This window comes from Atractosteus spatula, chromosome 9, assembly GCF_055471065.1.
Source record: "Atractosteus spatula isolate fAtrSpa1 chromosome 9, fAtrSpa1.hap1, whole genome shotgun sequence".
NCBI lineage: Eukaryota > Metazoa > Chordata > Actinopteri > Semionotiformes > Lepisosteidae > Atractosteus > Atractosteus spatula.
In genome coordinates, this window is record NC_142714.1 from 52,072,018 (window position 1) to 52,087,325 (window position 15,308).

At 47.4% G+C, this 15,308-nt stretch overlaps 1 protein-coding gene across 1 annotated transcript in view; it reads right to left on the reverse strand.

Moving 5' to 3' along the window:
* Nucleotides 1–20: 20 nt before the first annotated feature.
* Nucleotides 21–15,308, reverse strand: part of zdhhc9 (zDHHC palmitoyltransferase 9) — a 28,656-nt gene continuing 13,368 nt past the window's right edge. The window contains exons 2-9 of the mRNA XM_088925574.1: nt 12,570–12,730; nt 9,614–9,772; nt 7,325–7,462; nt 6,535–6,583; nt 6,053–6,155; nt 4,160–4,263; nt 3,685–3,778; nt 21–3,213 (exon numbers count right to left, since the gene is read on the reverse strand). Coding sequence (XP_088781700.1) covers nt 3,058–3,213; nt 3,685–3,778; nt 4,160–4,263; nt 6,053–6,155; nt 6,535–6,583; nt 7,325–7,462; nt 9,614–9,772; nt 12,570–12,730 — 964 coding nt within the window. The 3' untranslated portion in view covers nt 21–3,057. The remainder of the gene's footprint in view (nt 3,214–3,684; nt 3,779–4,159; nt 4,264–6,052; nt 6,156–6,534; nt 6,584–7,324; nt 7,463–9,613; nt 9,773–12,569; nt 12,731–15,308) is intronic.

Here is a 15,308-nt window from a genome sequence, read left to right on the forward strand (position 1 = left end):
CAAACAATGAGCACACCAAATTCAATAAGACAAGATCTTCTTTTTAATCAACACACATTGATCCTTCATTTAAAAAAAAGTGATAAATAAAAGAAAATATACATAATCACAGTGTTATTACAAAGCAAAGTGAACACAAATTCCAACCGTGATAAATAGGTCTATATATAATTTCAATATTCTGCTCTCTTTCATTTCCTTTATTAATATAAATGATTACAAATCCGGCAAAATTGGTTTTGCACTGAGACTCCTAATTACTGTACACGTTTGATTTTGGTCACTAGCGGTTTTTATGTTCGACACCTGGACTGAAGAATCCTGAGCCAGAGGTACAAACCAGGACAGTGGCGATTCGACCAAAGCGTGAAGACAGAAGTGCCAGCAGCCCCCTGCTTTCCAGCACGCTCCTGCAGGGCCAGGATGGGCAGGAACACTGGCAGCCCCTCCTGTCAAACACTGTGCCCTTTACTCCAAGCCGTGTGGGAGCCGGGAGCAAGTACTCCTGCCCGACGAACCCCACTCTGCAGAACAACCCCGCTCAGACCTTTTCATCCGCCCTGCAGGTTCATTCATTTTACAACCCCTTCCTTTCCCATGGGAACCAGACACACCCGCCAACACGGGACTATGAAAAATGGATCTCTGTCCGGAAATTAATTATTCTGCAAGGATGTGACTTACAGAAACACGGCTACTTCTACCACACAGCTCACCTCTGTCTCCTCAGGAGGACAGAGGACACTCTCACCGCAGGCCAAGTGAGAACAGTTGAGTCACAGGGACAACGACACACTAGGTCAGTATCTACGCTACGTACTGCTCGCTTCGCTCACACCCTGAGCGCCAGCAGTGCAATTCCTTCACTGTAACTACAATGTTCACAAGGCTAAACTAATCTAGAAATTATGGGCTTGATGAGAACAACAAGTGGTTGGGAGAAAATAAACAGTTTAGCGCTCTTGGGCTGCTGGCCTCTTAAGCTTATCTTTTTTCAAAGGGAATTTAAATATCATAGTCCGCTGCCAATGTGGACTATGATGCTACAACAGTTGCAGTAGCCTACTCAAGAATAAGAAAAACCTTTTTTTTTAAACAGATGAGCAAAGACATTTCCCGCTATCACATTACTGCATCCTACAGACACTGGCACCGTGGCACAACACTCACCGAAGACTTTCCAGATCTGGACGATCACGTTTCCTGAATTTTCATCCCATTGCCATTATTAACCACGTCTCTGATAGCCGCCTAGCCCACCCTTACTCACTTGAGCGTGAAATTTCAAAAGGTGTGAAGACAACTGGTTTCCTTGCACAATTCCTTTTGACGATAAAACAGCCCCAGTCCTGCAGCAGAAAACAGGGCTGAAGCTGAGCTTCATGGACAGCAGTGGCCTTGAGCCACACAAACATTTCTTCTGAACAGATTATCCAGGCACAGATCTCTGCACAAATAAGGCGGAGGAAGTGAGGAAAAAAGGCAAAACGCCCCTCAGAATGAAATGAGTGCCTTGCGCTGAAACAAGGCACCCCACATTAACACCCAGACATCGAGACACAGCAGCATGCAACCAAACTCAAATCTCTTCATTTCAAGGGATTTCACTACATTATGAACTTTTCTATTTCACAAACGATGGCTTTTATTTTAAAAAAAGTTAACTATTTTATATAATGCCCTGGTCAAATTATTCTATTCAATGTCTCAGATTATATATTTTTTTAATCGTGTAGGGAATTTCCAAACTACCAAGAAGTCGTTAAGCTTCTTCACAGATGGCCTCAATTGCATGTGATAGTGCAGCTTTTAAATAAGGCACAGTTACTAAACTCTAAGGTCTACAGAAACCAAATCTTCCCTTCAAACAAAGCAATGTTGGGATTTACACAGTCACCTGCACAGCCAGGTGTGGGGCTGGATTGAAGCATGTGAGGGTATGAAGAGCCCTGCTGGTCCCTCCTGCACGTCCAGAGGAAAGGGGATCTGATAACTCCATCCTCCCTGACAGCCCCAATGGCACACGTGTGCAATACAGAAGAAATAACCAATCTCCAGGAACAGAAGGTGGGTTTAATACGCAATACACTACCAGGCTGAGAGGAAAGACCCATCTGTCTTAAATACCAGGGCATTTTTCCATCATAATGAACTCAGTCAATCAAATTAGGTCCAATTTAAACATCTCTTGTTGGGGGGCAGGTGTTGTTGGTATTACCAGCCACAGGAAGTCTGCTATATTTTCTCCCCAGGGATTCTCTGAAAACAAGCTTCCCTTTGACAAAAATGTTTAAAAACGCAACCTGAAGTTGTTATCACTGAGACACAGCCACACCCCCCTCCTTCTTTGCTGCTTACAGGCGGGGATGATTTCTGAGGGTGCCCCACCCCCGATCCATCACCATGCACCTTCTCGGAGGCGGCAGGTCTGTGTGCTGTTCCATTTTGTGTCGTACGCTGAAACGGTTCACCCTGCGAGTCCTGCAGGAGTAATATTTCAGAGGAATATGTTCACGATCAATGGGCCTGGAAGGAATGGCCGTGGAGCATAACGGCTGTAATTAAAAATTGAAATAAAAACGCTAACAGTGGCAATCAATACTTCAGAACCAGCCCTCTGCTAGTGGTACACAGTCGGCTCTGGGCTGCACCTCGTACAGGATATGAAGGCTTTAGGGTCTCGTTCTCGTTTCCCCGGCTGATGTCTAAAGGACTAAGGGCAGTTCACATCAGGTACACATCCCGGTGCTCCCAGTTTGGCATGAAAGACAGGTCTGTGCTCTACTGCACCACAGCAACAGTGAGAACAAAAGATTCTTCACAGCGGTTCAGTTTGGAGTTTTGCCAAAAGGGCACGAGGATACGAACAGACTCGTGGAGTTCTTCAGGAGGGGGGTGGTCACCGGCCAAACTGCAGAACACAGATACCTTTGTTTTGTGTTGGTTTTTTGAACGCGAGTCCATATATTGACGTTTTTTACGACTTCAGAAGAGCATAGCGTTTCGGAGCTGAATACTGCAAGGGGAGACCTTCCTGAAAGGTCCCAGCGGCCGGAGTTAAAAGGACTTCTCCTTCACTGGGGCGGTCTCCCCCGTGTCTCCCAGCGACGGAGGAGGGGGCTCCTTCGGGGAGCTCTTCTCCGGCGAGGGTGCTATGCTGGGCTTCGTGTCATCCGGGGTGTGCTCGTTTGGGATCAGGGGTGCTGTGGTTTTCTGCAGTGTGACAGGAGGACATTGAGAGCCTGTTGTAGTAAATCTGTCCCATACTCTGCTTGCACACTTCAGTCATAAACAGTAGAAAAGACTACCAGGACCTTCAAGATCAATAAATGTGATGTTACAACACTACCAATGGAGAACTTGTGTCATAATCCCATCCACTGCAAACTCCCTTTTCCCCCCCCACTCATGACTATACTGCCCTCCCGCCCTCCTTCATATCAAGATGGATAATGACAAGCTTCACCTTGCTGCAATCTCAGCAAAACGTGCTCCATCAGGTATTCACCCTAACCAGGACTGTCTGCTCCTCTGTATTCTCAGCTTCCTGCAACGTTACGGAGCCGAGCAATGCAATGGATTAAGCAGCTGCAGAAGCATCATCCATAAATGCACTCCAGGAACTTGGTCAAAACAAGAAAAGGAATGGACCTACCAACAGAGAAGAGTTTGAAAGTATTTTACCGTGTTTTGAGGGTCTGGGTCACTGTTCTTGGTGGCGGTGGTTGAAATGGGGGGGTTGGGCGTCTCCACCATCAACCCCCTCCTGTCCAGAACACTGCAGAGAATGGACACACAACGTCACTCTTCCTCATCGACCCCCTGCCCCCACCCCCTTGACTAAAGCTACCAGTCACTTCAGATCAGACTGACAACAGCTCAGCAAGTCCAAGCGCTCGTCCTGCACACAGTAATAATACTAGCCAGTCTGATAATAACAAACAGTGTTTCCAGAGAGCTCAATGGGAATAGTATACTAGGCAGCACAGCCCCACACTGGTCTCCAACAATACACGTAATCCTTAATAACCACTTTTCAAAGTGAAAGAGAATACCCATAAGCATTTCTAGTTTTCCTACATTTCACCATGAAGAATCTGTAAAATGAATGGCAGAGAGAGAACTGAAAAGGCAGACCGGAGCTCAAGACAGCCCTCACCTGGGGTAGACAGGCCCACACAGCACCTCACAGCAGTTCTTGATGATGTTCCTGTGGCTATAGGGGTTCTGCACTCGGTTCTTCCCCGACCAGGAGCCTTTAATCTGCACAAAACAGGACACCCCCCCCCATCAGCAGTCTGACAAGACCAAGACAAGACCGCCAACAACTCACCACTTGCAGCCCACTGAAGCCCAGCAGGTGTGAGCCTGGTCAGTACCTGGATGGGAGACTCCTGGGAAAAACTAAGGTTGCTGCTGGAAGAGGTGTTAGTGGGGCCAGCAGGGGGCGCTCACCCTGCGGTGCTTGTGGGTCCTAATTCCCCAGTATAGTGATGGGGACACTATACTGTAAACAGGCGCCGTCCTTCAGATGAGACGTAAAACTGAGGTCCTGACTCTCTGTGGTCATTAAAAATCCCAGGGTGTTTCTCGAAAAGAGTAGGGGTGTAATCCTGGCGTCCTGGCCAAATTTCCCATTGGCCCTTACCAATCATGGCCTCCTAATAATCCCCATCTATGAATTGGCTTCATCACTCTGCTCTCCTCCCCACTGAGAGCTGGTGTGTGGCGAGTGTACTGGTGCACTATGGCTGCCGTCGCATCATCCAGGTGGGGCTGCACACTGGTGGTGGTGGAGGGGAGACCCCATTACCTGTAAAGCGTTTTGAGTGGAGTGTCCAGAAAAGCACTATATAAGTGTCAGCAATTATTATTTTTATAAGACCAGTGAACCCAGACGTGCACTGTACTTTGTGTTACCCCCTCCAGGTAGGTTAGAGGACACTGAGGGACTTCTTTCCCTGTGTTCAGATCTTATTTCAACACGAGAGTTTTAAGCACTTGTACTGTAAGTCACACTGCTTGACACCAAAAAGAGTGCATGCTATGTTTGAAATGAAGATTTGAGATTATCTACAGGACTAATCCACAAACACTGCTATGAACATGTGAGGCAGGAAGACAGGAGACAGTACTGCAGTGACTGTGGGCTGTAGGACTATTGCAGAGCACTGCTTGGAATAAAATGTATTAGAGAATGACCACATGTTAAGTTTGAAGGTGCCCTTTTACTCCTCTGTTTATCTTCCACATTAATGTTTGGCTGCCGTACAACAAAGGCAGGTATTGATTCTTCTCATAATACAGTAATTAGAGATGAGTAAACACAGGCAGAAAGTTTCCAATTTTTGTCAAATATTTGCTTCTCATAGCTAATCATTTTTCAAAGGGGGCACCAAGAAACAGAGGGGAAAATAAACCACCAGGGCAAAGGGCGATTCTGTGCTGCACATTTCTACAGCTTCTGCGGTCCAAGCCCAGCACGCCAGGCTTCAGACATGAATAATATCCACTGCTGTAAAATTCCCCTTGAATGCACAGGCCTCAGCTACACAAGGTCAGGCTGGGATTCATGCCACAGAGGAGGAGAGAGGCGCTGAGAAACACTCAGCTGAAGCCCACAGATTCGCTTGGTTTCTAACCATACCTCACACCACGCAAGGTGACATCTGGTTTGGCACAGCACTGCCTGCTTACTCCCCCCTGTGTATATTTAAAGGACTGTGACGCGCAAGGAGTTGAATCTTTGCCTGGTTCACAGTTTGCGCTTGAAAAGAAGATTGCTAGAAATTTCCAAACCTTTCCATGGTAAATTTCACTACATGAGATGCAATATTCTGTTAGCCTGATCGCCAGTGCTCACGTTCAGGTGCTCAGCATGTCAGAGCTCTGCCAGGCATGTTCTGCCGTTGTCTTGTCCTGGGCTCCACAGCGGCTGATATCACCACAGGGAGGCACAGAGACAGGTACAGCAGGTATTGAGCACCGAACAGCAGGTATTGAGCACCGAACAGAGGGAGACCAGGGGAAAAGCCAGATACAGAGTACTCACATCCTCGTTGGTGGTCTGATTGAGAGAGATCAGGTAGGTGTGGAAGCCCGTCAGCCCGACCACAGACCACAGCGTGAAGAAGCACACCAGCACCTCCAGGACAGTGGGCGGAGTTAAAGAGACAACGAGCATGACGAGCATCTCCGCACCCAGACCGGTGGCTGAAATGTACCAAACCATCTCCGCCCTCAGATTTCTCTATATACAGCTCTGCACGTACAGCCTCTGTGGCCTACCAGTTCTTCCAGATGGTATTATGGACCAGCAGGCACCCAGCACAAAGCAGGGGAGCTGGCCTCGACCGTCTCTGCACAGGCTCAGATCCACTGCACCGTGAAAAGAGCCCCGCGCATTCTCTCCCATCACACAAGTGCTTGCTTGAGAGGAGTGCTCTTACAGGCTGTCTAAAATGAAATTTATTCACTAAGTTATACTGCTGTTACGTTGTTGGATTAAATATCAAAGCCCAGCTTAAAGGATATGTCCCCGGAGTTTCTTTGAGTGTGTTCACGAACCCAGAATCCACCGAGCCTGAAACAAAAACAGCAACCAAACAGCAAGACATCCGCAGTGAGTGACACAAGGCCAGACACACACACGCACACGCACACACACACTTATCCATCTCTCTGCCCACTCCAGCTCTCTAAGCTGCGGCTGCAGATTGCTCACTGATATATGCAGATCAGGCACTTGGCAAAAGCACTGGGAACAATGTTGTCTAAATTAAGATTGCAGGCTCTGAGCTAATTAACCAAACTAAAAATACAGTCCTCAGCCTCCTTGCATTGCAAAGAGCCCTTTTGTAATTAGGGTGGACAAAGATCACTTTCAGAGACTGAAATCCATATTCTATAACCAAAAAAGAGGCTCTTTCCTAAGGCAAGTGCTGAATACATGCAAAATATGCCTCTTAGATTAGCATTAATTTGTATGCCAAACAGATGAGAGAAAGGAAGAAGCAAACAAAACTATTTAATGCAACAGAATTTCCATCCACAGTTTTAAGTATAAACATGTACGTGTTAACAATATTACAGCACTGGCTGTTAGTCAGCTGACATCAGGAAATATTCAGATGCCATACCATGTCCGGTTAGACACTAATCATATACATACTAATACTGTAGATACTGCATATGAGGAAAAAATTAAATCTGTAGACAGGATGCACAAACCCATTTGTGGTTATATATATATATTTCCCTCCAGCACCAAAAATACTGATGCCATCACCCCACTCCCCGCGTGCTGCAGTCCCGGGACACTCACGGAGGACGACGTGGACGATGTCAAAGGTGAAGATGTAGATGGTGAGCAGGGACAAGGACAGGGTGAACAGGTAGAAGTAGCGGTAGTTCCTCTTGCCCACGCAGTTCCCCACCCAGGGACAGTGGTGATCAAAGCGCTCTGTGGGGCAAAGGAGATGGCAGACTGGTCAGCAGAACAGAGTGGGTATTACCACTGCACACACACACACGCAGAACTCACATGCATGCGCACGCTCACAACTCACATGCAGAACTCACATGCACGCACACACACACACAACTCACATGCATGCGCACGCTCACAACTCACATGCAGAACTCACATGCACGCACACACACACACAACTCACATGCATGCGCACACATGCACATGCAGAACTCATATGCATGCACACACGCGTGTGCACACACAGGCACACACAAAACTCACATGCATGCACACACACGCAGAACTCACATGCATGCACACACACGCAGAGCACGCACACATGCACATACACAGCACTCATCTTTACAAATAAAAAAACAGTTCTGTATTTACTCTGGGAATGTAGTCTGGGGCTGGGAAGCCCTAACTCTGAATGTTACTCTCTCAAAATCTATTTATATTCCTCTTTCCTGGTGCCTGGAATGGATCCAGGACTCCAAGCACCTGGGTGAGGCTCTGTGCTGTCACTGCCTCCCAAATCTCCTCTCTCCTCACTACCCACAACACCTGGGTAGTAAAGAAGCTGGACACACTCTCTTCTGCAAAACTGTTTCTCAACTCATCAACATTTCAGCAGGACACATGCCTTCAGTTGGACAAAGAAATCAGAAACTAGTGTTCCTTCACGGCTGGCACAAAGTCCTTTCTTTACAGAAACAATCATGAAATAAATTAATCCGTCTGGCCATAGTTATATTTTTAAAATCCTATCAGGACTTGCATATAAAATAAGTAAAATATAAACCCACATATGTTCAAAAACATAATTATTGTTTTATCAACATTTGAAACAATTGGTCAATGTTTGACATGGAATTAATCATATTTTGTACGTTGAAACACTGATGAGTTGGAATTATTCATAATTAGTTGAAAAATATTTGGGCCTAGAGAAAGTGTGTGTCCAGCTTCTTACGATCTTTCTACTGGACTTCTACTGGTGACATCTACCGGACACCTCGGCAGTTTTTCTTTTTCTGTGTAGCACCAGGCTAGCACTACAGGTTCAGGGGGAAACCGGAATCACCGCGGGCACATTGGACTGTTCCGTTTTTCTTTTCTACTCAGGTGAAATTGGAAAAAAGGAAGAAGAACAGAAAGACAAAAGCTTCAGCTGGGGAAGGCGCGATGAAGAGAGAGAACTGTGTTTCACCGTTCTCGGGACGTTTGCCTCCCGCACGAGGCTAACAGGCCCGGAGAGCAGCAAAGAGGAAATGAGTTTGCTGCAGATCTGCCGCAGGTGTGCAGGGCTTCTCTGTGTGCTTGTGTACGCCCAGATTCATGTAGCAATTACCACGTGCTGCAGGCAAGTACTGTCCTGTTGTTCCCACTCCTGTGGAAACACCTGCTCCTCTCAGCCGTCACTGGCTGTAGCAGGTGCATAAACCCTTCTCTGAGGCTGTTTGCATATCCAGATCATTTTTTACAGATCATGGAATAAATACCCTAAAGTTAAACTATGGGCTGACCAGGCTTGGTCGTTCTCATAACCAGGTCTCGATCTCAGCATTTCTTTCTTAGGCTGGAACTCCGTCAAACATGGATAAAAAAATATACATATTTCTTTCTCGACTGGAATCAAATTCAGAAAACCAACTGAAAGGGCAACAAAGATACTGGTTAGGCTATTGTTCTTGGCAATTGCCCATAAGAAACAATAACATCTTGAAGTACTCTGGTGTTTAAAGTGGTCAGGTCACTCCTTTCAGCTTTCAGTCTCATTCACAGGGGCAGAGCCTGGCACACAGACGCCTTCACTGGCACAGAGGCTGGAAGTAACCCTACGTGTGTCAGAGAGCTCTGATCTGAGGTAGCCTTGTTACTTCAGATCGAAACTGTGGCCCTGAGGGTTTGTTTCCTGAATGAAGGCTCAAGAGCTGAAACGCCGCATTTCTCCACGCTGTTTTTCAACGTGGAATTAACCTTGGCAGGTTTGGTTTGTTGAAATTGGATGTTTATTTTTTTTAAAAATCCCAAAATGAAAATTTGGCAAGAGGGTGACTCTATTAGGTCAGCCCCTCAGGGAAGGGCCGAGCCCACCTGCTGTAGCCGGGCTGGACCGGACCGGCCAGCCTGACTCACCCACGCAGTTGTCACAGATGCCGCAGTGCGAGGCGCGGGGGGGGCGGAAGATCTTGCAGGTGTAGCAGTACTTGAGCTTCACGATCTGGTTGTTGATCTGAACGTTCCTGATCCGAGGGGGCGGGCGCTGTCCTGCCGGGACGTTCCCATTGGCCGCTTCTGTGAGAAACAACACAACAGATCTTATCTGGAGGCTCGCAGCCATGTCTCCCAGCCTAACCCAGGACAGCTGGGTCTGCAGCAAGCAGAGGTCAGATTCCTCTGACCCAGGACAGCTCAGTTTGCTGTGAGCTGAATCCAAACCACAGGAGCTAAGGCTTCAGCTAGAGCATTCTTCTTATCCAGATGGAGGCCCTTTTCATACCCCGCTGAGATAAGCAGGCTGCTGCTCGAGATCGGGCACCCAAACTGGTTATTGCTGAATGGCAGCAGATCACTGAGTCACTTACAAGCCAGCAGTGGAACAGCTCGGATAGAAAGAATCTGGCTGGGTCACAACTGGAGGAAAGAAGGTGTGAGGGACTTGGAGGCTTTCCAAGACTGCTCTGCCATACAAACAGGAAAATTACAACAAGAAAATTACAACAGGAAAAAAAAATCTTTCTACAACCTCACACCTTCCAAAATGTGCCACAGTTATTCTTAATGCCCTTTTGAGGAGAGAACATCTTTCATTTTTTAGTTTAATTAAGACACTACAGCAAATCTAGAGTTTACCGAGAGACTAACGCACATCTGTCAGTCACTGTGAACTTTGACAATGGTTGGAATGTTACCTCTCCGGCTGCACCCATTTCAAAGTGCTGCCTTGTGCTGTTGTAATAATTCTCGGAAGAAAAACATGCTGCAGAGTCTGTGCTGACACTTAACGTGCATTTCCAACAAATGTTATCACAACACACCTGCGTGTGGTGCCGCACTCAACTGCTGTGTTTAGACAAGCTGTGATTAGATAAAGGCGGTCTTGCCCAGCACCCCTGTTTGAGAATGAATTATGAACCTGAGGGGGAACATTTTCAATAAGAACACTATGTGTGAATAAGACACTGAGATCTGGAACTCAATCTAGATTTGTTTAGTGTGATGGAATATCTTGGGCAAACACAGCACAATACTGTTTAATCACTTTGCCCTGATTAAACACTCCCCCTCTTTCTTGCACTGTTCTCTGCACTGGGAGAGGAGTCTGGACTTTCAACCCTGGCCTCCGCAGCGATCGCTATAGCAACTGTCCGATAGCGAGACCATGCCTGCCTCCTGCCCTGTGGGCAACAGCAGCCTGCGGTCACTCGGCTGACACACGCACTCCGCGACACTGGATCAAACAGGTGCTGCTCCGCGCACAGAAACACACTCTCTTTGAACATGTTTCACACTTTGAAAACGTTCGCTTCCCCTCCCAAAAATGACTCTGAAGTCATGAAAGGTGGAGGTGAAGCCATTGCAGACTTCGTACCCTCAAACAGCTGTGCAGTGTGTGATTAGAACACTGGGATGCGTTGGATATTATTTGTCATGGACAACTTCTGCAGGACACACAGATTTTTTTACCACTACTCTCTGTACTTCCTGGATGAGCACAGTAATGCACAGCATATCCACATCTGTAAAAGGTACTATTTAATATCTGTGTGCTACTCTTGGACAGTACTGAAAAAGATATTAATAACTGCACTGTGAAAGCAAACACACATTGTAACGAGTTACAGATTCCCTACTTAGATCTGAAGGTAAAAATTAAAGTACTAATGCGTGACTGATTACACATAGGACACCCCCACAATGGCTTCAGTTTCTTTTTTTGGTTACTGAAGCATCAGATCAAAGCTGTGATTCAGCTGTGCAAAGTGCACAACATTCACTAGAATTAAAATTGCTAAGGAAAATATTAATTGCATTTAACAGCAAAGACAACAAATTTAGAAAAGCCGGTGATAAAAATACCTCAGTCCCTGGGGGAAATATGATATTCACATCACTGTCTGCAGTATCTACTCTCTCTCCCTCGGTGTGCAGCCCACAGAGCTCGGAGCAAGAAAGCAGAAGCTGTGCTGAATGTCTTGCAAAGATGAGCTCAGACCTATGCCAACTGTTGCCATACAGCCAAATAAGGGAAGTGATTTAGCGCCCATTGCTTCTTACTTCTACTATTAGCCATGTGATATGCATTTATGCACAGAAGGGTTCATTTGGCTCATTTATATATGGGCTAAACAGAGGGGTAGGCCTGTCCAAATCCCCAGTGAAAAAACAAAGACCCTCGTGGAACTGGCAGAGCACCTTCACCAGCCCTGGGTCTCAGTAACATCTGCCCCAGCGAGAGAGGAGGGGGACGCCTCAAGGCCCCCCATGTTGACCGGCCAGGCATGTGGCTCCTCACACACGCGTGCGCCGCCTGTCAGCAAGGACACTGGCCATTCAGAGGACACCACCTGCCAGCAGGGGTCACACCAGAGTGGAGAATACGGAAGAGTTCTGTAGCATTAAACGGACAGAAGAGCATGTGACTCCTCCCCATCAAACACAGGGATCATCCCCCAGCAACACTGATCCCCACTTATACAGCTGGAGGACTGGGGGGTACAGGGGTACAGCACCTTGCACAGCATACAGTAGCAGGGACTCGAACCCTCAGCCCACCAGTCACGACTGCCAATGCACTCACCCCCTGAACTAGCCACCCCCTACTGTGAGTTACCAACAAAACATAGACAGAACTCAGAAAACTAAACTGGAACGTTACGGAGAAAGTAGAGGTCCGCACTCTTGCTCTGTACCAGCAACACAGAGAACCACCTGCAGCAGTAGCCCACAGGAGCAACAGCCCTGCGCCACCCGACGCTAAACTGTTCACACTCTGCACCGCTGGAGCCACTATATTCGGATACAGGTCTCCCAGCGTGACCACGCGTCCGCACATCTTGCGGTCCACACGCAGGAGGGGCGCGGCGCCTACCGATCTCCATCTCGATGAAGGTGGCCTCGGCAGGCAGGGCCCGTGGCAGCACCCCGGGGTCGCTGAAGCTGGTGCGCAGCAGCATAGCCATGACGAACAGGAACAGCACCACGGCGAACACGGGGATAGCCGGGGACAGGTGGACGGCCAGGTAGGGGCACCTGTGAGACACAGCGTAGGGAGAAGGAGAGAGACTGAGGTCAGTCAAAAGAGGACCTTATGAGAAGGGCATCTTATAGACCCGTCAATGCTGAAACTTATTTATTCTAGAAAGACAAGACAAGTAGACTTTCAAAAGTTACTTCATGGAAAAAAAAACCCATGATCAACTCAAATGACTGCTATGACTTAATTTGCTGCAACAATTAACCGTCATGAAGCACACAGAAACAGCACACGACAGTGCCACTGGGACCACACACCTTTTCTCCTAGAAGAGAACAGCGACAGGTACTGACAGGAGTGACCGATCATGGTCCAGCGCACTGTGGCTCCATGGGCGGCTGAGCTCCTAGCTGTGCACACTCATCCAGGCGGGTGATCCCCTAGCAGGACACTGCAGACAGATGGCAGGCCTGTGCTCCCACTGGGCTGAGCAAGGACAGACCCTCCGCTGCCCAGCAAGCGCCAGACTGCCGGCTGTCGTGCTGGTGCACTCTGGGCAATTACACTGAGCTGATACTCTAAAAGGTAGGAGACACTGATTCGGGAACCAGGAGCCAAGAGGCTCGTTTTTAAGCTGCTGGTTGGTTTGTTTCAGGTCCAATTCTGCACAGACTTTCCCCTCCAGGACATACCTTTCCTGCTCTATTCTCAGCACGGAGCACAGCCATGCTATAAAATAGGAGCCTAATCCATCACTGCCCTATGAGGAATTAAGAAATGTCTTTTTAAACAAAAAGGTTTTGCAAAAGCTGTCAATTTTAACACATTAAAAAATAAAACCTCTGCAAAAAAGCTCCAATTTGGCATCTGAATTAAAGAAGGCACCCACTCAGCTTTCTTTTTTTTCAGAAAAAGCTTCTTAAATTGATAAATTAATAACTCGAGGCATTCTACACTCTCATCCATCTTCAAATGAACAGGCTGAAGAATGTTTAGCATTAAAAATAACAAAAACAAGATGACACCTCTGAGTTTCTGCTTGAGTAACTTTGCGCACAAAGTTACTCAAGCAAGCAGACACAGTGGTGTTGGTCCAGAAGGCAGTGCACTGGCTCATCATTCAGAGGTGACTGGACAGACAGGCCCAAAGACCCGACAGGACAGAGCCCACACATCCCTGCTGACAAACTGCCAGCGATAACCTGTCCCCAGACTCCCGGCTCGTCCCACAACAGAGACGGCAGTCACCATCACAGGGATGCAGGGAATACAGATTCCTGGGAAGCAGCCGTATTCCCTGCAACACTGTGACAGGCCTCCTATTTCTGCAAGCCAATTACACAATTACAGCAAGAAATCATATTACCAGGCTTAAAGAAATCTGAATCATCTCATGGTAAAAGGATGGTATATGAAGATGGTTCCTGGAAGTACTCTGAAACTGCAGATGAGTCCTGCTCCGATACTCTGATAGCACTTCCCAGAAAGGGTGGAGAATGCAGGGACTAAGACCTCCAGCAGCATGTGGGTACACTGGCAGTGGAGAGCAGTTGCTCCTTACAGACAGACAGACTCCACGTCAATGTGAGTCACCCATACCTCAGTAGCTGATGAAGTGGGCCCAACTCCTCTCCAATATATAAAGCATTTTAGAATCCTAGATTTGCCAATTCAAGGAATTACTTGATATTGTTAATATTATGCTGTAACATTAAGCTTAAAACTCAAAACGTGGCTCAGAACTGGTTTCAAAACACCTGCCTTGAAATGTCATGTGCTTGACACCTAAAAAAACAGCATCGAATTTCTTCAGGAAATATGAACCCCTTTTGTCTTGAACAAGCGCCAAGCGCACGCCTTTGGAAATATGTCAAGAATCTATTCTATTGGAAAAAGCAGTGCTCGTTATACGGAGAGCTGCCTTTCCAGCAACAAGAAAATGGGATCCTGGTGTACCGGGCAGACAGGACAGGTGACACAGCACCGCTTCCTCCAGCCATACCGGTTTCTCAAGAAAGCACCAGAGCTGTGCAAGAATCCATAAAATCATTCATCCAATAAGAAACAGGCAGGAGGGCGTCAGCTCATTCTCCTCCTTAATTTCCAAGAGAGCTGAAGGCGAAGTCAAGTCTGACACAAATGGCAGTCTATCAGCATATCCAGTGATCTCTGAGGACTGTCCGGCTGGTCTTGTCAGCTGTCAGCAGCACTGCAGCCTCATCCTCAGACCACTCGTGTGCTGGCCAAGCCCCTTTTCAAGTACAGTGCAGGACTACATCACTCCATCAAACAAAAACAGAAACATGTAAAGAAAAAAGCACAAAGCGTATCTAAGCACCCTCCTTTCTGAAATATTCGGGCTTGTGTCAGAGCTGGTTTGGAACAAAGCTGATTCCAGCCCGAACAAGGGCTCTCTTCAATATGGCTGGTCTAGGTTTATCAGCAAACCCCTTCCGCCATTTTCTAGAAAGATCTATTGTTCCTGTGTATACCAAGATGGTCGCCTGGCCACCACACCATTTTGTTCCCACTCCTCCGTCTCGGACACCACTGCACGGACTGTGGTGTGCTTTCACAAACACCCCAAGCTGTTTCTGTTGCGCCTCACCAGATGCTGGGATAATGTTGCTACCC